The sequence below is a fragment of the Setaria italica genome, chromosome I (assembly GCF_000263155.2).
Source record: "Setaria italica strain Yugu1 chromosome I, Setaria_italica_v2.0, whole genome shotgun sequence".
Taxonomy (NCBI): Eukaryota; Viridiplantae; Streptophyta; class Magnoliopsida; order Poales; family Poaceae; genus Setaria; species Setaria italica.
The window spans coordinates 15,155,495-15,183,283 of NC_028450.1; the positions used below are offsets into that span (position 1 = coordinate 15,155,495).

Consider the following 27,789-nt stretch of genomic DNA (forward strand, 5'->3'; position numbering starts at 1 on the left):
GGGCTCAGGCGGGGGCGGAATGCCGATGTTTTGCATGCAAAAAATTTCTTCAGATGTGCAGCAAGTTTAGCTCCTGGTGAAGTATGTTTCTACAGCCTTTTACAAAATGGAAAAAACATTGTAGTTGACCGAATAGCCATTTTCTACCATTAATAGTCAGAAGGGACCCTAAACATCGAGAAACATTACCTCATCTGCGAGAATTTTACTTCATCCGCAAGGGTTTTGCTAGTCACAGCATCAGTGGCAGTGCGCAGCACAAATTACAAACGTAGAAACAACACTTACAGCAAATAACACCCAATATAGTAGTGCATGCGGCAACCGGGGTGCAGCAATCAAAATGGTTATTAATTTAGTTACTCCAGTTTCCTGAAATAAATGAAGTGAGGGGGTAGAAGTATAAACATCAGGAGATCCCACAAACAAATATCGGTACTGCACTGTTTATTCCAACCTAGCTACCAGTGTCACAAGACAAGGGAATCTCAAACCATTCCAGCTCACAGCATTTCACATTGGACACGGAAAAGCTATTCTGATGTATTTCTTTCTTCAGATATCAAAGTCATCATCATACATGCCTCCATCTGAGCCCGCGTCATCAAAATCATCTATATCATCAAAATCAGCATCATCATCTTCAGTGACCGGATCCAGCAGATCATCATACACATCAACCTCGAAATCAGATCCAGAGTTAGCACTGACGATGTGTGCGCGGTACTTGAAGTCGGAGATGGAGTCATGAGGAAGCTTCAGATCTCGTATCCTAGCACATTTCGATTTCATGGCATCGTCCATTTGGATGTTGTAGCACTGGCGTATGTCAAGAGATTCAAGGTGAGGGCAACGGTCAAGAATTGCCATGAGTCCATCATTGGTCATGTTGTTACCAATCAGCTGAAGTTCTTGGAGCCCAGGCATGGTGCTAGCGATTCCTAATGCTTCTGTGTCATCATCCATGCCCTCATAGGGTGCAAACTCACTTTGAAGAATAGACCAGCGCTCATTCAATCTGAAGCGTTTAAGTTGTGGGCAGGCTCTGCCAATAGTATCACACACGTTGCCATGCAACGTGCAAAATGTAACTTCAAGCTCCTCGAGCTGAGGTAAACAATTAATTGCCTCTGCAAAACCTTCATTAGAGACATGATGGCACAAGCTGAGTTGGAGACTCTTCAACGAGGGGGCCCTGCATGCAGAGATGGGTAGATCTTGATGAGATTATTGTTTTTAGTCAACCAAAGTAGTCAAGTGTCAGATCCAAGCTGCTTAAGACCATAAAAGGCAGAATAAAAACTTGAACTACAGAAATTACTGAACAGGGTTAAAAAACATACTGAAGTAAATCAATTATATATAAAAAAATGATTTACAAACCTAATCAGGTGGTAAATTTCAACACACAATTCTAAAAGATTAATGGGGGTAGTTTACTACTGCCTGAGTTAACACACTGCAAATAATCTACATACCACATCTTGCCAAAAGGTTGGAAGAACACAAGGATAATGAACCATAGCTTTAATAGGGATAAGCATTATCTCAGCACAAATGAGAATTAAAAACTGCTGAAGCTGGTAACTGTTGTAAATCAAACTAGGTACCAGATCCAGCACAAATAGTTGATGCAGCAGCAAAAACAAATGATAGGAGATGGTTGAATTTGTGGAACTTGACGCAAACAAAAGTAAATGTCAATTTTGACTACGTTGACTTACAAACAATTGGATAATTACACTAGTACAACCAACACAAGGGTAAGGTTGACTATGAGAAAAAAAATAACCACAGATGAATACTGTCATAGTTGGGCAATAATACAATTGAAGAAGAAAACAGAAAGCAAATGGCAAACAAGGATGACGCCTGAAGTATAGAGCGCTTCCAGGATTAGTTCTTTGGTTAGAAGTTTGTTTACAAGTAGTTGCAATAGGATAGGAGTTTGTTTAGATTACAATGTCAGAGTTGAGTTGGTTTGTATCAGGCTGGGCTATGTTAGCAGATTGTAACTTCATAATGGCCAATACTCCCTCCGTCCCAAAACTATGTATCTAGAAAAGCCAAAACGACCTATAAGTTCGAACGGAGGGAGTACAAATCAAGCACTGGGCAGTTACATTACATGGTTAATTTTTTTCCTTTGATAGTTGCAAGCTGATTTTAGTTCTAGTAAATGATTATAGACTAATATAAGGCTGCATGGCACAATGAAATTTGTCAAGCCCAGCATTCAACATCAAGCTCTTGTTACACATAATCATTAGACATCATGTAGCAAGAACTATAGTTTTCTTCCTTAAATACTCCAGTTAATTCAGAAATTCTCTAACAAATTCTTAAGAAACCGGAAAATAGGGTGATGAATCTGTAAGTTGTCAAGCTTCTAGATACTCTGAACATCAGAGAAAAATGCAGAACAATAGAATAACTCAAAGGATGCATGAAAATGGTCGGTGAAGTACGTAACAAGAACATACTTCGCCATTAGTGAGAAAGACAGAATAAACTGCAGAAAAGTTCACCAGCTAGTAATGTTGGGATTCAGAGGACACTTCTATTCTTCACGCTTTGAGAGTAGCAAAATATTCAAAGCAGAAACCAGCTACTTATCCCATGGAGTGATTCAAAATTTGTGCAACCCCACTGAAGTGAAGTGTGGAAGCACTATTTGTAAGTAAAAAGAGCCTGATATGTCAAATCCGAAGTTAGCCTACCAACCTTTAGAAGGAACAACATGAACCAGCAACTAGGACAAACACCAATAGTAAAAAAGAGCATAGATGCAATTTAATTACACATCAATCAACTTAGTTGCAGAATCATTGTTCCATTTTCTCAGCCAATGAAGAGAAATTTCTACCATTACATAACATAAACAGTTTGCAAACCATGAGGATCAGAGTGATCAAGCATTTTTGTTTACAATGATCCCATCCAAGGAAATAAGGATTTGAATAGTTTGGACTTAATATGTACAGTGAGTTAATCATAAGGACGAGTCCAACTAGGTTTCTTTTATTTTGTTTTCCCTGTAACCAAACAACTCAACCATTTTTAATAGGCCAGTCTTCAAGGAACAATTTGCTAACGTTTAAAACTCAACAGAAAGTTTCTGATAGAAACCATGGACCCTACTAGTTTATTGAAGAATGGATACCGATTTGTTTGAGACATAATTTGTGAAATCTAGAAGTTTCCATGTCAAAGTTCATCAATTCCAATATTCGACCAAATAGAATATGGTTATTGCATCCTGTCTAGTCTCAGAAATCCTGCCCTTCACCCGGGCTGTGTCCAACGAATCTGCTTGCAATTGTCTCACAGTTTGTTTGGAGCAACAAGCCTAGGTCAATAGAGAAAATAATTCAAGTACTAGAGACCAAAGCTACATTTTAAGAATTGCTTTTTTCCATCCAATTTTATTTGGCTACTGAGTTTTAACATTTGGTCTTGTCCTAGCTACATTATCAGGGAAAGACATCATTATCAGATTTGCACCTTTTATTCTGCAAGTGAAAACGATAATTCAGATCTCTTGTTTCAATCTTGGACTGATAATCAGGGATGCCATTTGATCCTACACAATGGAAACTGCGCGTATAAGTATTTCAGGGAAGACCAACATTCTCCAGTCAATGCGACTTGAGGGGAATTGTGTGTTCAACTGAGAAAGCTCTAAGTGTAGGCAGATTGTATATCTCGTCTAGATTGTTTGTGGTAAGCATGCAATTCACAGTGCAAACCACCGATTACCTAGAACAGGTGTCCTCATCGATCATTTCACAAAATTAAATGCAAAAGGAGGAGGTAAAGGCGTAAAGCTGCCCTCTACCTCTGAGAGATGTAGCGCAGGAGGTCGTCGGTGACGAAGTCGTCGGCCCAGAAGGCCTCCATGGTGCCCGCGGCGCGGTCGACGGCGGCGCGCGCCATGGCCTCCGCGCCGCGCGCCGTGGCCTCGGCCTCCTCGGTCTCCAGGAGGTCCCCCTGGAGGCACATGTCCACGCGGCGCCACAGCGTGGGGTCCGTGGCCGCGAGCCGGCGCCACGCGCGGCACACCAGCCCGGCCCCCGTCAGAATCTCGGCCACGTCCAGCTTCCCGAACACGGCGGCGAGAGCGTCCGACGGCATCTCCGCCCAGTCGCGGGCCTCGGCCTCGGCCTCAGCCATGGGCGAAGCCGGCGGCGGCAGCAAGGACATTGGGGAGGGTTAGGGTTTGCGGCAATGGGTGTGGCCGTGTGGGTGGAGGAGGGGCGGCGATTAACGCCGGGAGTAGGTGGTGAGTGGTATCGGCCACGAAGCGGCGCAGGCGTGTTTCGGATCCATTCACTCTACTCCCCTCCGTCCGCGCTTTGGGGTCATTTTGGGGTCGATGCAGGATACTGATTAAGAATTAAATATAAGTTAATTATAAAACTAAATTATACCGTTGGAGGCTAATTCGTGAGATGAATTTATTATACTTAATTAGTCCATGATTTGACAATGTAATGCTACAATAACCATTTACTAATGATGGATTAATTAGATTAATGATTCATCTCGCGAATTTGCTTAGAGCTTCTGCAATTAGTTTTATAATTAGCTTATATTTAATCATTCTAATTAGTATCGAATATAAAATATTCGATGTGATAAGAGCTGAACTTTAACCCGAGAATCAAACACGCTCTAAATGTCACCTCACATCCTAAGCGACAGATAGAAAAGACGTGTGCCTTCCCAAGCAACAGACAGAAAAAGGACGGCAGAAACACTCTCACCGGCAGCACAAGGGCGGCACTATGCGGACTGACTTCACCAGGAATGGGTTTCTAAATTTATTTTTGAAAATGAAATTATTGAGCTTCTGAAACCGAATGACTTTACGGTGCCATGTTTTATTTACTAATTTATCCGCAATTAGCTTCTAGATTCGCTTATAGAACCGAGAATGTAGCTGAAACTCATCGCCTAACAAAATAACAGTGTTCCGTTAAATTCTAGCTAAAATATGAATTCAACTGTGTTATGTCATTTCTCCCATGCTTATTTACGAAAAAGAAGTTTGTTTTTTATTTATGGCTCTATGTCTCTACTACTAAATTCATTTATCTTCCGATTATTGTCGTACCCTAAACAAATGCTAATATTATCATATTGAAGATAGTTGTACGGCTTAGTGTTGCTGCCTTTTAAACTGCAACCTACCTGCTAGAAATGGCGAAGTTACACACTTTGTGGTCAAGGGAAGTGCCAATGATAGGAGATGATAAGAAACCACCAGAGAACAATGGAATGAATTAACCCGAACTTCAATACAGAATGGTATAAATAATTACGCATCAAGGCACCAGAGTAAGTAATGGATCTATATACATAGGTATGGATAAGGAAAGCAAGATAGATTAATATAAGAGACCATTACTTGCCGATAATCAAAGATCTAAAGAACATAAACAAAACAAACGCTACACTCCATTTCGTAGGCACACACGATGGATTGTTACATTTGTGGAGCTTTAAACAATAGATCGAGACAATACTTTTACAATATTAAACAAAATTAAGATCAGGTAGTCGCATCCACCTCATCTCGTAGACGTAGGACGGTATGTCCATAAGACTCATATATAATGTGTGTGTGGTACAATCTCATTGATCAATGCAATAATCGTTTCTTTCTCTCTCGTTCAATTCCAAAAGACAAATAAACGTGCTTGTAGCACCCAAAAGACAAAGCAAGCTCAATTCCAAAAGACAAATAAACGTGCTTGTAGCACCCAAAAGACAAAGCAAACGTGCTTGTAGCGCGATGGTAGATCCGCTTGGTGGAGCGCTACCCACCAGCATTCAAACAATGGTGTCGCATCAGGGTTTTTCCTAAATTAAAGTTCTAATCTACCTCAAGCGCCTATGAGCCACAATAGGATGACAACATGCTCGTGGTTTGCGGAGTCGACTTTGTGAATCTTTTCAACCCACGTCGTTTGTGTATAATTTGCAGGTCTAGCATATATCTTAGAAGGGGCTGTGCATGGATATGGTGTGAGTAAGGTGTGGTATTGTGTTTGGATGTATGTTTAGACATGACATGGCTTGGAGAAAAATTCAAAAGACAAAAAAGGTAGCAAATGCAGAAGCTGGAGGCATCGCCCTGTATCACAAAAGCTAAATAGAGAATACACGTTGCAACGACAGAGATATGTTGGATAGATACACACCGGGCCTATTTCTAGGTACTGCATTTCCTCGTAGAAAGCAAAACCCTGGAAACAAGAGTACATGTTCTTTGCACACGACCATCCAGACTCCAGAATAAGAGCTTGATTGGTTGAGTATGTCAAAATATGGGCATGCCATACCAAAACTTAGGTAATAATTCTAGAATAGGACTCGATTGGTGCCAACCAAATGAATGCTAACTTTTATGAGCTTGCCCTAGTTTTGATAGAGCAGATTTTGGGAGCAACCAATCAGACCCTAATCAATCTCCGATCCGTGGACAATACGACTAAAGTAAATAACAAGATATTCCATCTCGCAAAAAGAAAAGAAATATTTTGGACAGCGGCTACCAAAATTTATCTTTTTTTGTCGAATTCATCAATAGTATATTTTACGGGAGCTCCTAACCTTGTACGTAGTACTAGCTAAAAACTTCAATCTCGTCGGGATGCATTTAAAAGTATTCGCCAAATGTATCGGATATTCAGAGGCACTAGGCAGCACAGCCTCTCTAAGGTAGGAGCCACGGCCAGCCTCGGCTCAAAGGTAGCGGGCATTCATGGCCTCACGGGGAGATGCCAGAAATGCATCCAGTTAAAACAAACATGAATAGTATGTATACCATACCAGTTAAAGGTCATTAGGCAGCCTAGACTAGGATATAAAGCAGAGGATTATATGAACATTTTGCATGTAATAAGGTACAACTAACGATTTAAAGAGCATAAGAACCTGTTTGGGAAGGGTGTTAAAGTTTAACACCCCTTTTAACATCTTTTTAACACCTTGGCTCCCAAACACCTGGGTTAAAAGAGTGGTGTTAAAATTTAAAACCTCTCTTTTCATAAACACATGGAGGGGGTGTTAAAATGTGCCAAAGGTGTTAAAAGTGGCCCCCCTCCCCACTTATTCCCTGGTTGCCCCTCTCTCTCTCCTCTTCTCTCTCCTCCGCTGCCCCCATCTTTCTTCCTCGATCTGCGCGTCGCGCGCCGCCGCTGTGCCCGTCACCGCCCGTTCGCGCCGTTCTTGCGCCGGGATGCTGCGGCAGGCGGCGGCCTCGCGCGGGCTCAGACGACGCAGTGGGATTCGGCCTCGCGCGGGCTCCTTGCAGATCTGAAGCCCCCCAAGCACCCCGGCCACCAGGGTGGCGGCGCCAAGGAGGAAGAGGTGGCGAAGCAGGAGGCGTCCGGCGAGTCGGCGGCCGCGTCCAAGGAGTGCAGCGACGTGCGGAGCTCGGCGAGCCTGTGCCTCTGGTGGCCGGCGGCGGTGGAGCCGCTCCCGCTCCTCTGGCGCCCCTCCTCCGGCCTCCTCTGGCGCCCCAGGAGCGTGGTTGCTACCTCAGCGCCATCGGGTGGCCTAGGAGTAACGAGGAGGCAATATTGTCAATTCCAACATAAGGTGTTAAAAGTTTAACCAACCATCCAAACACCCCAATATGTTAAAATTTAACACCTCATTTGAGAGTGTTAAAAGTTTAACACCCTGTTAAACTTTAACACCCCTTCCCAAACAGGCCCTAAGTCAGCGTCAATCAAGTTTAGAGGTGCCAAAAGGTAAAAGATCCACCTAGGGTACCCCTCTCCCCCCTCCCAACGTCATACTCACTTCTTCCAGTGTAGGCAGGGCACTGCATTTTTAGCTAAACTTCATGGATCATCCACCTGTGGATATGGTAATCGCATCATAAAGCCAGCAACCTGTGTCATAATGCGACCAAGAGCAAATTCCAAGTTATCGTCATCACTCTCACAATCCTCATCATCCTTTCATTGTCCTCGACATCATCCTCGCAGTCCTCATCATCACACTCACCATCCTCATCGCTGCTTGGATATTCATAATTGGGGAGTGGAGGAGGGGGGTCGATTTGAAATGTGAGGGAGCCTGGCATGGTTGACTCAACAAATGTCTCGTACTCATAGTCCTTGGTTGAATCCTTCGGGAATTTCACGCCCTTTAGCCTTGAACACTTCGCTTTCAACGCTGCATCCACCTCAATGTTGAAGCATTGATGTATGTCAAGGGACTCAAGATGTGGGCACTTGTCAAGGATGTCATAAAGCACATTATTATGGAGCCGATTGGCAAAGAGCTAAAGGCTGCGTAGCTCAGGCATGCTGTTGGATATACCAAGAGCTTGGTAGTTGTCAAGAAACTCATCAAGCTCAATGTTGAGCCACCGATTGTTCAGCCGGAGACGTTTCAGGTGTGGAAATGCACGGCCAATAGCCTCCATTGGAATCTTGAGTATGGAGCGGACAGGGAGGCAACCAGTGAGCTCTAGCTCCTCAAGATTGGGGTTTCTCTTGCCCAGAATAACCAAGTCATTATACCAAAAGTCCATGCAGGTAAGCAAGTGAAGGCTTTTCAAGCAGTTAGTCCTGCAAATTGAATAATAAATCAAGACAAAACAGCATTAACCAACAATATGACAAAGCGTACTTGAATAACTATCGTGAAAATTCCCCAATGAAGCTGAACATGCATCAAATAAAAATAGAAGGGAGAAGATATTATGGTAGGAGTCTAACAATGCAAATAAACACCTGTGCCTAACATAACAAAGAAAATATCTCCATTTGACAAAGCTGTTGACCACCTAGCTTTACCACAAAAGACTGATTAAAATATAGGCAACCTAACAACCAGCATAACTGTATAAGAACTAGACCGAGGTAGCTCTAGTAGACCAAAATCACAACTGTAGATGACAATGTTTCACATGTCATCTAAAGACAAATCACTACTCACTAGCTAGAGTAAGTGTTTTATATGTGTGTAACCTAGCAGCATCGACACAATGTTACTTTCCCTCTGAATCACCAATAAGTGCTGCTCTGAACATTGACATTGGCAATGTAGACACATAACTCAATAACCAAACTGTGTTGTAATATATGATCCTAAACAACAACAACATCAACAACATAGCCTTTCAGTCCCAAGCAACACTACGGGAAAGCTAAAAATTGCCGAGTGTATTTTTTTTGCCGAGTGTTTTTTTTCGAGCACTAGGCAAACAAGCTCTTCGCCGAGTGCCAAGCCAAAAACACTCGGCAAAAAAATACACTCGGCAAATCAGGGCTTTGCCGAGTGTCAAATAAAAAACACTCGGCAAACTACCCTCTTTGCCGAGTGTCAAAAAAGACACTCGGCAAAGAGGGTAGTTTGCCGAGTGTCAAAAAAGACACTCGGCAAAGAGGGGGATTTGCCGAGTCTTTTTTTTGACACTCGGCAAAAAAATAATTTTTTTCCTCTTTTCACCTTGAAATTTTTTCTACTCCCCACATACAACACGTGGTACTCCATGTTAAAATTTGGTATATTTTTGAATTTATTTGCTATATTTATTTAATTAATTGCATTTCAAGGAAATTTTTGGTATAAGTCACATTTGAACTGCAAGTGATTCAAATTATGGAACAAAATAAGTAGAAAAATGATATTCATGTTATTTGGCTCAATTTGAGACCTGACCCATGAAATGAAAAGAAATTTCAAACATCTTGTTCAGGAAACACGACAATGAACGTGGGGCGGTAGTATTTTTAAATTGAAAAAAAACAAACAAAGTCTGAAAATCATAAGATTTGTCATGTGTGATGATATAATACGTGGAGGCTGTGGAAAAAATTGAGAAGGTTTTGCACATTTCATCATGTACGATGATTACAAACCGAAGCATCTCAGAAGAAGAATAGTAACTTTGAGAAGGATTCGATAAAATTTAGAGTCGAAGTGACGGTCGAGTTCGGTTTGACTACAAAACTTTTTGTATAGTCAGTAGAGAACATATATTGTTTCGTGTGAAATTTGGTATTTTTTTTGAAACTGTGAGATATTTTTTAATTTTTTTAAAAAAAACTTTGCCGAGTGTCCTTTTTTTTCCAACCGGACACTCGGCGACCTTTTTTTTCCAACCCACGCAGGCGTCGTTATCTCCTGGCCCCCTCGATCCTGCACTCGACCTCCGCCACACCTCTTCCTCTCCCCCACCTCTTCCTCTCTCCCTGCCACCGCCGCCCGCCGCCCAGCGGCCCCCGCCACCGCCCGCCGCCCGGCCCCCGGCCCCCGGCCCCGGCCGCGCCGCCGCTCGGAGCCCGCCCCCGCCCGCCGCCGGGCCCTCGCCCCCGCCGCTCGACGCCTTCTTCCTCTCCGGATCCGGCCTCTCCTTCCCCAGCTCCCTCCCCTCCGGCTGGATCCGCGCCCCCTTCTTCCCCTCCGGCGCGGATCCGGCGGCCCCCTGCTCTCTCCCCTCCGGATCTGGCGCGGATCCGGCAGCGGGCGAGGCGGCCCGTGGTGGCGGGAGGCAACTCGGGTGGCGGCGGGGGGGTGGCCCGGCGGGAAGCAGCTCGGGTGGCGGTGGGGAGGGTGCCTGGTGGGAAGAAGCTCGGGCGGCGGCGGGATGGAGCAGCGGCGGCGCACTCCAAGGTGGATGGCCCGGGCGTGGTGGCGATGGTCGAGCAGCTGGAACTGCCGCGGATGGCCTGGGCGTGGTGGCGGCGTCGCAATGGTTGAGACGGCGGCGGCGGCGGCGGCGGCGACCAGCTGGAGCTGCCCCCGGTGGTCGGGGTATGTTTTTTTTTTATTTTTTCTGGAAATATTGTTTGCCGAGTGTTTTGTGCCACTCGGCACACCCTTTGCCGAGTGCCCGAGCAAAGACACTCGGCAAAGTTTACTTTGCCGAGTAAAACTTTGCCGTGTGTTCGTCGCCGAGTGTTACACTCGGCAAACACGTTGCCGAGTGTTTTTAGGGTTTCGCCGAGTGCCTGTGGCACTCGGCAATTTGTAGCTTTCCCGTAGTGCAAGTTGGGGTAGGCTAGAGTTGAAACCCAACAAGAGCCAGTTCAGGTACATGAGTAATATATGATCCTAAAACTTAATAAAATTAAATCCAAGGCAAGCATTTCTCAGGACAACCATACTCATACGCTTGTCATGGTCTTATCAATATAAGCAAATGATGCTGCTGGTAATTAAGAAAGTCTGACCACATATGATGGATTTGTATTCGGATGGAGAAAACCTAGGATGGTCAAAATAGATAATCCATTTGGAAAAAATAATAGAAACTAATTCGAGCGGCAGATAACTCAATCCACATTTCTTGTTGGTTGGGTACTGCTAGAACGTGAATCTCATCTAAACAACCCAGCAACTAATCCCCAAAGGCCAAACCACAATACCACTCATTCAATTTAAACCATCGCAATGCAATATCCTATAGCGATCCGAGGACACAAGCCTCGAAACCACATCAATCGACTGATCTGTCCCGAATCCTGAGGCGAAAAAGAGAGAAAAGAAAAACGACTCGTAAGTCTCCTAACCTCTTGGCGATATACCGGAGGAGCTTGCTGGTGGCGAAGCGGTCGGCCGCGAAGTGCTCGAGGCAACCGGCGGCGCGGTCGACGGCGGCGCGCGCCATGGCCTCCATGTCGGTGGTGGGATCAAAGCAGCAGTCAGCGAGGTCCACGCAGCGCCACAGCCGCGGCTCACCGGTGGCGACGCGGAGCCAGGAGCGGCAGACGCCCAGGAGCACGTCGACAGATCCCAGACGCTCGAACACCGTCAGAAGCGTGTCGTCCGGGAGGTTAGCCCAGTTCGGAGTCACCGGCGTCGATGCCGCCATGAATCCCGGAGCGGCTGGGGCTTTGGGAAGGCTCGCTCGGTTCGTGGGGGATCGAAGCGCCGCGCGAGCGTACGGGCGCGGAGTGGCGGTGGAACTGACTTTTTTTGTATTTTGGTCATTTTTGTGAAAAAATTTCACAAATAGGCCCCTGGCGAAACCAATTCCGAAAATGGACCCTTAGCTTGACGGCTAGCGCCAAGCTATAACGTCTTGGTGCCATGCATCTTGGCGCCAAGGTCCCCCCACCGCGCCTCCGACATGGCGCCGGCGCCCTGACGTTGTGGCGGAACCGCCCAACTTAAGCTGGTTTAAGTGCGCCTAATTGCTGTTAGAACAGCAATTATCCAAAACGCACCTAAAACAGCATAAGTCCGGTAGTCCGTCGAGTGTCCCTCGGACTCCTCGAAGGATCCACGGCGTGTCTCATCACCATACATCAGGATAATATCCGCAATGGGATAATATCAACAAACATTACATTTTTACATACATAAATAAGAGGTACGAGTTATTACAAAACCTTAAGTTGAGACAAACTTAGTGATGCATAGTTGGACAGGCTCTAAGATTAAACATAACAGTTTAGGAGAAGATGCGTCGGTAAACGGTTTTCTAGAGTATTGAGAGACTCAGGTCAATACTCTAGGTCTTCGGGGTCTCCTCCTCGGTAGCTTCCTGTGGAGCTTCTGAAAGATAACCACAAGGGAAAACCCTGAGTACGGGGTACTCAGCAAGTCTTACCCGACTAACCCATATAATAGTTTTTCTTTGGAATGCATGTCAGCCTTTGGGTGTGCTTGGTTGACATAAATTTTGCCGAAAAGCTTACTACGAGTGAGGCCTTAGTTTTCTCTTTTATTTTAGTTAAGTTATTACCTAACCATTCTAGATGATAACAGAAGTAAAAACATTCACAGCTGTTGAGTCATACAGTACTTGGCAATAGCAAATTTTATATCACATGAGTTCATGCTACGAAGCTTAACAGCGATCAAGTGCATTCATAACTGAGAATTGCGGCGATCCGGATCAATTTACATCCTGCAGGAGAGTACCCTGATCACCAGCATCATACGACTGTCCAGGTCGTACTAACAACCTCTCGATTAGTAAAGTCAATGATTAGGAATACAACTACCCGGACCCAGGGATGCACCCCCACATGGGACCCCACGTCTGGCCTGATCTCCATGTGAGTTTCAGGCTACACCCCTGCCAATCTCCAGCACGTCAAATGCGGGTACGAAGCATTCCTTATCATAGAATTTACTAACCTACTGGGCTTTACTGGTCCCATACCCAGTAAGTGATCAGAGGTTATCACTTGATCAATGGTTAAGACACGGATCGGTCCTTAACCAGATTAATCTAGCAGACAGAACTACATCTCTAGCTTCTGTCTGGTTCCATGTTCCAAACTATCTTTCATAAGCAACATGTATGACTTAAGTGTTTGCCTTAAGGTTGGTAAACCAAGCAGGTAAGCGAGTAAGCAATTCTAGACTTGGGTAGTTTCTAAAATTTGAACAAGTGGCAAAGATGTCCTTAATTCAAGGCATGATCATACACAAGAATAGGTTTCATCCAACTCCTAGACTTAGTGCATACAATAACCAAATAACCTATAACTAGTCACATGAAATAACGACTCCAAAATAGATAGGTATAAATGCACCGGGGCTTGCCTTGATCGTTAAAAAGATTAGTAGAAGCCGACGGATTTGCTTCGCAGGGAACAAATTCAAAAACCTCGTCAGATTCCAAGGGTCCTTCTGAAAATTCCCAGTAATCCTCTTCTGGTGCTTCTGGATCTACGGTACATACATGCAGGGGTTAGAATGCAAACTTTTAAATAACAGACTATACAACTTTCCTTCATGATAAAGTTGCAAGCCAACAAGGACTATACGACTTATCACGAATAAGTTGTAAGTCAACACATAAAAGAAATCTAAAAAGATTAACTTATATTTTTATTTTTCTTACTTAACCCTTCCTATAGCTTTTAATTTTTTTTTTTGATAAAGGTGGTAAATAATTTCTAACTTGAAAATCTAATTTCCTATGAGTTAAGAGTTATTTGTGATTGGTAAAGTATTATTCATATTTTTATACATTTTATAAATATCAAGTATTTATTTAATTACCTTGAAAGGAAGGCATTAAATAAATACCCAAATTTTTATTATTTTCCTAGGGTGTAAAAATTTTAATGCATAAAGGAAAATAAAACAAGCCTAACAAAATTGGTTTCACTAATTTTGGACACTTCTACAAATTTCTGTGATTAAAATGGTGTAAAACGAATTTAAACGGATTATTTTGCTAAAGAAATCTAACTTTTCCCGAAAATTCCCCGGAAAAACTTTTCTTACTCACCCACGCTCTACCCTCTCTCACGAACACTGGGCCCCCACGGCGCGGACCCCACCTTTCCTATTCCTTCTACCCACCGGCGCTATTCCTCCCCGACGGGCCCCGCGGGCCGATTTCCTCTTCTTTCTCTCCTGGTAGCCCAGCACCGGCCCACGGCCCTTTTTCTTTTTCTTTTCTTTTTCCACGCGACGCCAGCCTGTGTTACAAGCCCACCGGCCTGCTGGACTTTAGGGGCCTCCGGCCTCCAACCAGGCCGATGACTCCGCACCGGCTCCTGGGCCTACGCGACGCGCCGGCCCTCTTTCTTTTTTCCACTTAACCATGCGCGCCACTACTGGGCCTCCGAACCGCGGCCCAGCCACCGACTGCTCCTCCCCGGCCTCCTTCCCTTTCCCCCCTTCTCACTGCCGCGCGGGCCCGAGCGCACAGCGCTTCTTCTACCTCCCGCCAAAACGCCCGTAACAGGGGGCGGTGCGGCTCGCCGGCCGGCGCCTTCCCGGCGGCAAGTCTAGACGACGACACCAACCCTAACCCTACACGACCTCGTGCGCGGCGACAGCTTCCCTGGAGACGACCGGAGCTACCCCCTCCACGGCGACGGGCGGCAACCCCCACGGCCGGTGGTGACTTCTCACGACAACGGCACAACCTACTTAAACAACTAACCCGACACCATCCTAGGACCCTGAGGACTTGACTACGACTACTCAAGAAGGAAGAGAGACAGCGCAAGGTAGTTCTCACCGAGAGCGGGCGGCGCGACGGCGGCGGACAGAAGCGGCGGCGGTTCAAGGTGTAACGGCGAAGAAGCTGGGCAACAAGTTGGTAGGGCTACTGGTGGGGTGTAGGCGGAGGTGTGGACGGAAGGAATCGACGGGAGCGGCGGTGTGGAGGTGGAATTTTGCTTGGCGGCGGTGTTTGACAGAAGAGGCACGGGCGGCGGTAAAAAGAGCGGCGGTGAAACGGCGGCGCGGGAGCGGTAGATATTCAAGTGTTTCACCGCGCGCATGGCTGCCACCGTGGCCTACTGCTAGGCTTGCGTGGTGAGGAGGTGGCCTAGCTTAGCTGCGCTGGCGGATGACCGACGACGGCGGCGGCGACACGTTTGGAGGTTCTGTCACCGCTTCTCCCGCCCGTGATCTTCAGAAACGGCTAACGGTTGATTCTTGATTCGACGGCCTCTCTTGCTTTAACAGAACTTGGAGATAATCTCAAACCCATCATCTTTTGTTTTGGCTCTGACTCAAGATAAACATCAAATTCGACGCAATTTTGATTTATTTTCCGGGTTCCTTTGAAGTTCACTGAAACTGACATTCAGTTCGTCAGTTTACTGACAGTGGCGTGGAGCTCACTTGGTGAACCGATTCAATGATCCAAACCTTATTCTTTCAATCCAACTTCTGCTCAAATATGTTCTATAATGTGTCAAAGTTCCATTTTGCTTATGAATGAGTACCTTGCTTGATCTAAATTTCTCTGAATTTGAATTCCAATCCAAAGCCTAGCTGCTGTTCAGACTTAGTTATTTTTCAGAGTTTCAGACAATTGTGATTTTGTGCTGACTTTGAGCTCGAGTTTGACTCCCTTGCTCTTACTGTTCCTGGCCAACAACTCATGATTATTGTAGTCCAAGATGCATACTTCAATATAATGTAGCTGTTCTAGTGCATTTGTTGGAAAAATTCTTCAGAAATGAATTTTGAAAGTGGACTCTGGAGCTGTTTTCTCTGAACCTATTGTCGGACGAGGAACAGTAAACGTCAATCTTCTTTTTCTTTTCTTTCCCTGATTCTTTTATAATACTTGGCACTCATTTAGCTCTAAGTCTTTGATCCCTGAATTCCAAACAAGCTCATACTTGTATTCCACATGTTGGACAAATTTTTATGAATTTCAAATTTGAAATTCAAATTTCGGTCAAAATTTGGCCGAATTTGATCTTTTTGCCATTTTTCTTCTTTTTCTTTTGAATTTCCTTCTGAATTTTTCAGGGTCACTATTTGACTTCAAATGGCACTTATTACAGCCTCTCCCCCTTAACAGAATCTCGTCCCGAGATTCCCGGGGTTAAATCCTTGGTTTTTGGAATGGAAAGGAAACTGCGTCAGGTCATTTACTTCTTCTTTTTCTGTACAAGGATAGCGGGGTGGTGGTCCTTGTTCATTTGTCCCTGACGGTTTCAAATAACTCCGGATATTTAGACTCTAGGTATTCCGCTTTTTCCCAAGTAGCTTCGTCCGGAGTATGATTTTTCCATTGCACTTTATAAAACGTGATACTCCGAGTTCGGGTATCGCGTGTCTTTTGATCCAGAATTTTAATAGGTTTCTCTTCATATGTTAGATCCGGTTCGAGCTCAATTTCTGGATCCTCTAAAATTTCTTCTGGGACTCTTAGGCACTTCTTAAGCTGGGATACATGAAATACATCATGTATAGAAGTAAGTTGATCAGGCAATGACAACTTATATGCTACTGGGCCCTTTCGTTCCAGAATCTCATAGGGACCAATATACCTCGGGGCTAGCTTACCTTTTACTCCAAAGCGCTGTATGCCTTTCATTGGGGATACCTTTAAGTATACAAAATCTTCGACAGAAAATTCCAAGAACCGTCTTCTTTTGTCTGAATAACTCTTTTGCCGGGATTGAGCTATTTCCAAGTGCTTACGAATTTTCCAGATCTTCTCCTCAGTTTCCATAACCAAGTCTGATCCCAGATGTGTCCTTTCTCCTACTCCTGACCAATTTAGAGGAGTTCGGCATCTTCGACCATACAAGGCTTCGAATGGTGCCATCTTAATACTAGCTTGATAGCTATTATTATAAGAGAACTCGGCTAGGGGCAAACATTCGTCCCATAGCTTAGAAAAGGTAAGGGCACAGGCTCTCAACATGTCTTCCAAGATTTGATTGACCCTCTCTGTTTGTCCTCCAGTTTGAGGATGATAAGCAGAACTTTTAATGAGGGTAGTACCCATATCTTTTTGCAGTTGCTCCCAGAATCTGGAAACAAACTGGGAACCTCGATCGGAGATTATGGTTTTTGGCACTCCGTGCAAAGATACAATTGGGGCTATATAGAGTTTGGCATATGTCGACACCTGGTAAATCGTTTTGACTGGAATAAAGTGAGCTGACTTAGTAAGACGGTCAACAATAACCCAGATAGAATCATACCCCTTAGAAGTGGTAGGTAATCCTACTATGAAATCCATAGAAATATCTTCCCATTTCCAGACAGGAATTTCTGAGGGTTGTAACAGACCTGCCGACTTCTGTAATATAGGTTTAACTCTTTGGCAAGTGTCACATTCTGACACATATCGTGCAATTCCAGGTTTCATTCTAGCCCACCAAAATCTTTGCTTTAAATCTTGGTACATTTTATTGGTTCCGGGATGAATGGAGAATTTGGATGAATGTGCTTCTTCTAGGATTAATTTTCTCAGGTTCTCATTTTCCGGAACTACTATTCTGTTCTTGAAATATAGTCCTCCGTCTTCTTCTTGATTAAGTTCAGGAATCTTCCCCTCAGCTTTTTGCTGATAAAGTGCTTTAATCCATGGATCTTCTTTTTGGGCTACTATGATTCTTTCTTTTAGGATATCTTGAATCATAACATTCTGGAGGGTGCCTTGTTTTACTATTTCCAAACGTAAGCCTTCCATTTCTTCGCACAGGGTCTTCAGGTTAGACTGGATGGTAGCGCAATGGCATTGGGCCTTTCTGCTCAAGGCATCGGCCACCACATTAGCTTCACCAGGATGGTAATGAATCTCTAGTTTATAGTCTTTAATCAGTTCTAGCCACCGTCTTTGCCTCATATTCAAGTCCATCTGGGTGAAGATATATTTCAAGCTCTTGTGGTCAGTAAAGATACGACATTCACTACCTAAAAGATAGTGTCGCCATATCTTTAGTGCATGCACTACGGCAGCGAGTTCTAAGTCATGAGTAGGGTAATGTTCTTCATGACGCTTTAACTGATGAGAAGCATAAGCAATAACCCTGCCTTCTTGCATTAGAACACACCCGATGCCTGTTCCCGAGGCATCGCAGTATACATCAAAGGGTTTTTCTATATCAGGTTGAGCTAGCACTGGGGCTGTAGTCAATAATTTCTTCAAGATTTGAAATGATTCTTCACACTCAGGTTTCCATTCAAACTTTGTATCCTTCTTTAATAACTCGGTGATTGGCTTAGAAACCTTAGAGAAATTGGGAATGAATCTACGGTAATAGCCAGCCATTCCCAAGAAACTTCTTACTTCATGAACAGAAGTTGGTGATTTCCAATCCAAGATATCCTTGACTTTTCCGGGATCTACTTCAATTCCTTTTTCGGACAGTATATGCCCAAGGAATGGAACTTTCTTTAACCAAAATTCACACTTACTAAATTTGGCATATAACTGGTGTTCCCGGAGTCTATTCAGAACAATGCGCAGATGTTGCGCATGTTCCTCTTCATTTTTAGAAAAGACAAGGATATCGTCTATAAAGACAACCACAAATTTGTCCAGTTCTGGCATGAATACTGAATTCATGAGATACATAAAATGCGCTGGGGCATTTGTCAATCCGAAAGACATAACCAAATACTCATATAGTCCATATCGGGTGGAAAAGGCTGTTTTTGGTATGTCCTCGGGTTTTATCTTAATCTGGTGGTACCCTGACCGAAGGTCGATTTTTGAAAAGACCTTAGCTCCAGACAACTGGTCGAACAACAAGTCAATCCGTGGCAGTGGATACTTGTTTTTGATGGTTACCGCATTCAAGGGACGGTAATCTACACATAGCCTTAAGGTACCATCCTTCTTCTTAACAAACAGGGCTGGGCAGCCCCATGGTGAAGTACTGGGTCGGATGAAACCCTTATCCAACAATTCTTGGAGTTGTATTTTTAATTCTGCTAGCTCCTTAGGTGGCATTCGGTATGGTCTTCTAGAGATAGGAGCAGTGCCGGGTTCTAATTCAATAGTGAATTCTACCGCTCTGTCAGGCGGTAGCCCAGGCAATTCTTCTGGAAATACATCTAGGAACTCATTAACGACAGGAATAGATTCTAGAGTTACTGCTCTAGTCTTTTTGACCATTTGGTCCAAACAAGGTTGAATGGGTAATTGGAGTTCGAAAGAATGGCCCTGGTCATCTTTCATGCTAACGATCCGTGGAACCATATTAATTCGAACTTCATGTGCTTTCATCCAATTTACCCCCAAAATAATATCTATTCCTTGATCTTCCAGAATTAAAGGATAAGCTCCCACTTTATTTCCTTCTAGATTTAAAATCACATTGCGAGCTACTTGATTGGTATACTGCGTAGCACCAGTAGCTTGAATAGCATATTTGACATCTAAAGTATGAACTTCTAGTTGATGTTGTGTGACAAACTCTTTACTTATAAAAGTATGTGATGCACCAGAATCAAATAAAACCATAGCAGGATAATTGTTAACAAGGTACATACCTGCTAGGATTGGCTCCCCTTCTGGAATTTCTTCTACAGTCATATAGTGAGCTTGTCCCGTCTTGGTGTTGACAAACTTGCGACGGACAAACTTTTGTCCAGAGCCTTGGCCCGAGGTCTGAGCCTTTAAGTTCGCGTTTCCCCCTATTTTGGGAAAACGACAGTCTCGGACGAAATGTCCTGACTTTCCACAGTTGAAACAAACCTGTGGGGTTCCCGAAGGAGTGGGGTTACGAAACCCGAAAGATGGTGTAGTTCCAGGACGAGGGGCAGCACTGGGAGCTCTGGCATTCCAGGACTGGAAAGGTCTTTGCTGGAATGAAGGATGATACATGGGTCGGGGAGGACCTCTATATACCATCCTCATCCTTTGAGGAGCATTTCCAAAATTTCCAGAAGGTACAGCCTTTCTCTTTAATGCTTCTTCTTTCTTCAATGTTTCATCCAATGCTTTCATCTTTTCTTCTGCGGTAATAGCTGTACTTACCGCGGAACTGTAATCGGCGAACGTGCAGGTGGATAACTTTTCCTGCATTCTTGTATTAAGCCCTCGGAGATAACAATCCCTCTTTCTGGTTTCAGTATTAACATGCTCTGGGGCATATTGAGCTAAGTGGTCAAACTCATTAGTATATGCTAGAATGCTGCGAGTTCCTTGTTGCAGTCCTAAGAACTGTTCCAGCTTCATCCTCATGACGCCCTCGGGTATAAACTGCGTCCGAAAGGCTTCCTTAAAATCTTCCCATGTGACTTCCCTTCCCACTGGCTGCCTGGCCAGATGACTGGTCCACCAAGTTGCTGCGGGACCTTGAAGCTGAAGCCCCGCAAACTCGGCCTTCTGAACGGCAGTACATTGGGGGATTACTCGAAATTTCTGCTCCATGGCCTGAAGCCACTCATTAGCCTCCAAAGGATGCTCAGCTTTTAAGAAGACTGGGGGACGTGTTTCCAGAAATTGGGTGTAGGACACCCCCTGCTCCGGCTCTCTCCTACGTCCACCGTTGCCGGTGTTCTGTACTATCATCTGGAGTAAGCGGGCTTGCTCTGCCCCAGAATTCATTAAACTGGCTATTGCGTCAGCCAATGTAGGTGCTCTGGGTAAATCCTCTTCCTGTCCTCCGGAGCCTGAAGCTCGGGGTTCTCTGGGATCCGTCATGCTGCCAAGAGTAACAAGATATTAATATCTACTGTGCATTTTTATCAACAACTTTTGGTATACTGACATATCACAGCATGCTCACACACAAACCATACTTATATACATACTTATTTATATTACATGCCTAGGAGTTAATATTTACAAAACCCCTTAGTGCCACTTGTCCATCGCCCATATCTTACAAGAATATATTACAACATGTTCAAACCAAGTTCACGTCAACCATCATAAGGAAAGATGCCCAGTTCTTCGGCATTTAGGCCCAGTCGTGCCATGGCTTCTTGCAGGACGTCTTGGTCCACGGTCATCAGAGTTTGCCCTGGGGGAGCAACAGATGGAGCTTGATTGATAGAATTCTCACTTCCGGACTCCGGTCCGTAGTCACTCCAAGTGCGAGAAGTGTCAGAGGTGCTAATCCCAGAATTTCCTTCCATCTCTTCTGGCTCCTCTTCCTCTTCGCCTTCCTGTTCTTCTTCTCCCCACTGCTGCATGGGACCATAGCCCTGAGGATCTAGTCCATCGGCATTGGCATTGGCCCACGCAAACTGCTGATTATCCGCAGGGACTTCGCCCTGATCATCTTCCATATCCACATCAAAGCCTTCTAGATTTTCGTGAGCATATAAATCTATCTCTGGATCAGCCGGTAGCACTGGCTCTTCTTCCATTTCCATCACAGGCACTAGCTGATCTGCTTCCTCCGAGTTTTGTGGTTGAGGCTCTTCTGGTGGGGGAGGTGGTGGAACATTAACAATATTTTGCGCAGGTGCTTGAGCTTGCATTTCTTCTAGGGCTAGACGAAGTGATAGAATCTCGTCTAGCTGCTGAAATCTCTCCGCCTCCAGCCTATGGACATTGGATTCAGCTTCTTCTCTTGCTCTATCCGCCATGCTTCGACTTGCTTCGATGAACCCTTGTAGCGCTCGAAGTTTTTCTTCATAGTCCTCAATCCGCCTGGACTGCTCTCGCATTGCCTTCTCCATCTCGTGCTCCCTTGCCATTGCTGCCTTCTTGTACATTTCCTTGTCATACCGGGCACCCATTGCTTCCATCCTAGTATCTTCATTCTTCTGTCTCTGATTATAATACTCCCGGATACAAGCTTGATGTAGATTGTACATAGCGATCATGTAGTCAGAAGCAGCAGCTACCAACACATCGTGCTCCACACGAGATGTGTTCTTCAAGGCTTTGATCCTCCGCTTCCATATCCCGTCATCTTGATGCTTAATTGGATAGAATCGAGCAGAGCTTGATCCTATTTCCACCTTATGATTCTCACACAGCTCAGTAAGAGCTGTCATGGCTGCCCTTTCTATAGTATCATGGAATTCGAAACCCGATTCCATTACTTCCTCCAGACGCCAATTAGGTCGGGTATCATCATCTGGGATATGCACATACACTGTGCAATACTGCTTATGGCCGGTATCTTCTTTCCTCCAATAGTACTCTGGGGGATTATGAAAACCCAACTCTTGTAGTGTCTTCCAAAGTAACTGCACAAACCCTGGTTTATCCAGATAACGACCACGAGTCCACCCATCCCTATCCGTGTAACCTTCTTCGAACATCCTATAAAAGAAACGAGGTCAGGTCTAGCGGCACTCACCAAACCCAAAAGTTTTAAACATGCAATGCAATTATGATGCAACGATTCCTACGTACTTTCAGACTCATATACACACTCGTAGAAAAATTGGTGGCATCGTAATCTCTCCCTAAATAATAAACTACCGAATACTAGCGACACGCAGCAAACAGTTAGCATCTGCAAAACAATCAACCAGTTAATACTACTGCCACCTATGACTCTTGTTTTCATTATTTTAAAAATAGAGTCTTAGCATTTGAAAGGTAATATTTGTTGATTATCCCAACCTATGGCTCTGATACCAGCTGTGGCGGAACCGCCCAACTTAAGCTGGTTTAAGTGCGCCTAATTGCTGTTAGAATAGCAATTATCCAAAACGCACCTAAAACAGCATAAGTCCGGTAGTCCGTCGAGTGTCCCTCGGACTCCTCGAAGGATCCACGGCGTGTCTCATCACCATACATCAGGATAATATCCGCGATGGGATAATATCAACAAACATTACATTTTTACATACATAAATAAGAGGTACGAGTTATTACAAAACCTTAAGTTGAGACAAACTTAGTGATGCATAGTTGGACAGGCTCTAAGATTAAACATAACAGTTTAGGAGAAGATGCGTCGGTAAACGGTTTTCTAGAGTATTGAGAGACTCAGGTCAATACTCTAGGTCTTCGGGGTCTCCTCCTCGGTAGCTTCCTGTGGAGCTTCTGAAAGATAACCACAAGGGAAAACCCTGAGTACGGGGTACTCAGCAAGTCTTACCCGACTAACCCATATAATAGTTTTTCTTTGGAATGCATGTCAGCCTTTGGGTGTGCTTGGTTGACATAAATTTTGCCGAAAAGCTTACTACGAGTGAGGCCTTAGTTTTCTCTTTTATTTTAGTTAAGTTATTACCTAACCATTCTAGATGATAACAGAAGTAAAAACATTCACAGCTGTTGAGTCATACAGTACTTGGCAATAGCAAATTTTATATCACATGAGTTCATGCTACGAAGCTTAACAGCGATCAAGTGCATTCATAACTGAGAATTGCGGCGATCCGGATCAATTTACATCCTGCAGGAGAGTACCTTGATCACCAGCATCATACGACTATCCAGGTCGTACTAACAACCTCTCGATTAGTAAAGTCAATGATTAGGAATACAACTACCCGGACCCAGGGATGCACCCCCACATGGGACCCCACGTCTGGCCTGATCTCCATGTGAGTTTCAGGCTACACCCCTGCCAATCTCCAGCACGTCAAATGCGGGTACGAAGCATTCCTTATCATAGAATTTACTAACCTACTGGGCTTTACTGGTCCCATACCCAGTAAGTGATCAGAGGTTATCACTTGATCAATGGTTAAGACACGGATCGGTCCTTAACCAGATTAATCTAGCAGACAGAACTACATCTCTAGCTTCTGTCTGGTTCCATGTTCCAAACTATCTTTCATAAGCAACATGTATGACTTAAGTGTTTGCCTTAAGGTTGGTAAACCAAGCAGGTAAGCGAGTAAGCAATTCTAGACTTGGGTAGTTTCTAAAATTTGAACAAGTGGCAAAGATGTCCTTAATTCAAGGCATGATCATACACAAGAATAGGTTTCATCCAACTCCTAGACTTAGTGCATACAATAACCAAATAACCTATAACTAGTCACATGAAATAACGACTCCAAAATAGATAGGTATAAATGCACCGGGGCTTGCCTTGATCGTTAAAAAGATTAGTAGAAGCCGACGGATTTGCTTCGCAGGGAACAAATTCAAAAACCTCGTCAGATTCCAAGGGTCCTTCTGAAAATTCCCAGTAATCCTCTTCTGGTGCTTCTGGATCTACGGTACATACATGCAGGGGTTAGAATGCAAACTTTTAAATAACAGACTATACAACTTTCCTTCATGATAAAGTTGCAAGCCAACAAGGACTATACGACTTATCACGAATAAGTTGTAAGTCAACACATAAAAGAAATCTAAAAAGATTAACTTATATTTTTATTTTTCTTACTTAACCCTTCCTATAGCTTTTAATTTTTTTTTTTGATAAAGGTGGTAAATAATTTCTAACTTGAAAATCTAATTTCCTATGAGTTAAGAGTTATTTGTGATTGGTAAAGTATTATTCATATTTTTATACATTTTATAAATATCAAGTATTTATTTAATTACCTTGAAAGGAAGGCATTAAATAAATACCCAAATTTTTATTATTTTCCTAGGGTGTAAAAATTTTAATGCATAAAGGAAAATAAAACAAGCCTAACAAAATTGGTTTCACTAATTTTGGACACTTCTACAAATTTCTGTGATTAAAATGGTGTAAAACGAATTTAAACGGATTATTTTGCTAAAGAAATCTAACTTTTCCCGAAAATTCCCCGGAAAAACTTTTCTTACTCACCCACGCTCTACCCTCTCTCACGAACACTGGGCCCCCACGGCGCGGACCCCACCTTTCCTATTCCTTCTACCCACCGGCGCTATTCCTCCCCGACGGGCCCCGCGGGCCGATTTCCTCTTCTTTCTCTCCTGGTAGCCCAGCACCGGCCCACGGCCCTTTTTCTTTTTCTTTTCTTTTTCCACGCGACGCCGGCCTGTGTTACAAGCCCACCGGCCTGCTGGACTTTAGGGGCCTCCGGCCTCCAACCAGGCCGATGACTCCGCACCGGCTCCTGGGCCTACGCGACGCGCCGGCCCTCTTTCTTTTTTCCACTTAACCATGCGCGCCACTACTGGGCCTCCGAACCGCGGCCCAGCCACCGACTGCTCCTCCCCGGCCTCCTTCCCTTTCCCCCCTTCTCACTGCCGCGCGGGCCCGAGCGCACAGCGCTTCTTCTACCTCCCGCCAAAACGCCCGTAACAGGGGGCGGTGCGGCTCGCCGGCCGGCGCCTTCCCGGCGGCAAGTCTAGACGACGACACCAACCCTAACCCTACACGACCTCGTGCGCGGCGACAGCTTCCCTGGAGACGACCGGAGCTACCCCCTCCACGGCGACGGGCGGCAACCCCCACGGCCGGTGGTGACTTCTCACGACAACGGCACAACCTACTCAAACAACTAACCCGACACCATCCTAGGACCCTGAGGACTTGACTACGACTACTCAAGAAGGAAGAGAGACAGCGCAAGGTAGTTCTCACCGAGAGCGGGCGGCGCGACGGCGGCGGACAGAAGCGGCGGCGGTTCAAGGTGTAACGGCGAAGAAGCTGGGCAACAAGTTGGTAGGGCTACTGGTGGGGTGTAGGCGGAGGTGTGGACGGAAGGAATCGACGGGAGCGGCGGTGTGGAGGTGGAATTTTGCTTGGCGGCGGTGTTTGACAGAAGAGGCACGGGCGGCGGTAAAAAGAGCGGCGGTGAAACGGCGGCGCGGGAGCGGTAGATATTCAAGTGTTTCACCGCGCGCATGGCTGCCACCGTGGCCTACTGCTAGGCTTGCGTGGTGAGGAGGTGGCCTAGCTTAGCTGCGCTGGCGGACGACCGACGACGGCGGCGGCGACACGTCTGGAGGTTCTGTCACTGCTTCTCCCGCCCGTGATCTTCAGAAACGGCTAACGGTTGATTCTTGATCCGACGGCCTCTCTTGCTTTAACAGAACTTGGAGATAATCTCAAACCCATCATCTTTTGTTTTGGCTCTGACTCAAGATAAACATCAAATTCGACGCAATTTTGATTTATTTTCCGGGTTCCTTTGAAGTTCACTGAAACTGACATTCAGTTCGTCAGTTTACTGACAGTGGCGTGGAGCTCACTTGGTGAACCGATTCAATGATCCAAACCTTATTCTTTCAATCCAACTTCTGCTCAAATATGTTCTATAATGTGTCAAAGTTCCATTTTGCTTATGAATGAGTACCTTGCTTGATCTAAATTTCTCTGAATTGAATTCCAATCCAAAGCCTAGCTGCTGTTCAGACTTAGTTATTTTTCAGAGTTTCAGACAATTGTGATTTTGTGCTGACTTTGAGCTCGAGTTTGACTCCCTTGCTCTTACTGTTCCTGGCCAACAACTCATGATTATTGTAGTCCAAGATGCATACTTCAATATAATGTAGCTGTTCTAGTGCATTTGTTGGAAAAATTCTTCAGAAATGAATTTTGAAAGTGGACTCTGGAGCTGTTTTCTCTGAACCTATTGTCGGACGAGGAACAGTAAACGTCAATCTTCTTTTTCTTTTCTTTCCCTGATTCTTTTATAATACTTGGCACTCATTTAGCTCTAAGTCTTTGATCCCTGAATTCCAAACAAGCTCATACTTGTATTCCACATGTTGGACAAATTTTTATGAATTTCAAATTTGAAATTCAAATTTCGGTCAAAATTTGGCCGAATTTGATTTTTTGCCATTTTTCTTCTTTTTATTTTGAATTTCCTTCTGAATTTTTCAGGGTCACTATTTGACTTCAAATAGCACTTATTACAGACGTGGCGCTGAGGCTTGGCGCCAAGATCTACGGCGCCAAGAGGCTGGCGCCAAGCCTTGGCGCCATAGAACTTGTCGCCGAGGCTTGGCACCAGCCTCCTGGCGCCAAGCCTTTTACCATAACGCCCGCTCCTTCCTTTTACCAAGCATTTTGATTTCCCATCTGGAACACCCCGCGCCGGCTGCCTAGTCTGCCGCCGCCGCCGCCGTAGGCGCCCTCGCCGCCCGCCCCCGCCCGGCTCGCCCCGCCCAGCGCCCCGCCGCACCGCGGCCCGCCCGGCCCCAGGAGGCGGCCCGCCGCGTGCCGCCCGGCTCGAGCCGCGCCTCCCCTCCCCGCCCTGCCGGTGCCCCCCGGCTGGGCCCCAGCGCCCGCCGTGGCCTGAGGCCGGCCGCCCCTTGCCCTGTGCCCGCTCCCGGCCGGGCAGGCCGCATCCTATCCTGTGGCTGCTCCCACCACGATCGAAGGTAATTAGTTGTAGTATAATTTAGATAGATAGGTTTAGATAAAATAGTTATATTGATAAATTAGAATAATTAGGTAAAGTGTAGATAGATAGGTAGAATTGTTAGATAAAATAGGTAGATAGATAAATTGACAGATAGATAGAATTGTTAGATATGAAAACTAATATAATTTGGTAGCATATTATTATGATATTTAGTTAAGTAGTTGTATAGTTAAGTACATATGTACATATTAGGTGACATAGTTAATATTAGGTGACATAGTTAGTTAGTATATGTGACATAGTTAGTTAGTTGTATTTAGTAGTTAGTAGTCAATTGATACTATCTGATTTCATACTAGACTTAGAATGTTTGATTTATTATGGACTAAATGAATTGTGCGTCGTTATATTGATATACTAGATGGAGAACGTAGTGAGCATATATCACGGAGGCACCGT

At 44.8% G+C, this 27,789-nt stretch overlaps 1 protein-coding gene and 1 pseudogene across 1 annotated transcript; both read right to left on the minus strand.

Annotated features, from left to right (window-relative positions):
* Window positions 1-263: 263 nt before the first annotated feature.
* On the minus strand, window positions 264-4,340 carry LOC101754767 (putative F-box/LRR-repeat protein 23). Its single transcript, XM_004952296.3, has 2 exons — window positions 3,839-4,340; window positions 264-1,195 (listed from the first exon to the last, which is right to left on the minus strand). The coding sequence occupies exons 1-2, from the start codon at window positions 4,201-4,203 to the stop codon at window positions 556-558; spliced, it is 1,005 nt and encodes a 334-aa protein (XP_004952353.1). The 5' UTR covers window positions 4,204-4,340; the 3' UTR covers window positions 264-555.
* Window positions 4,341-7,277: 2,937 nt separating this feature from the next.
* Window positions 7,278-11,842, minus strand: LOC101786896 (annotated as a pseudogene).
* Between the last annotated feature and the right edge of the window lie 15,947 nt (window positions 11,843-27,789).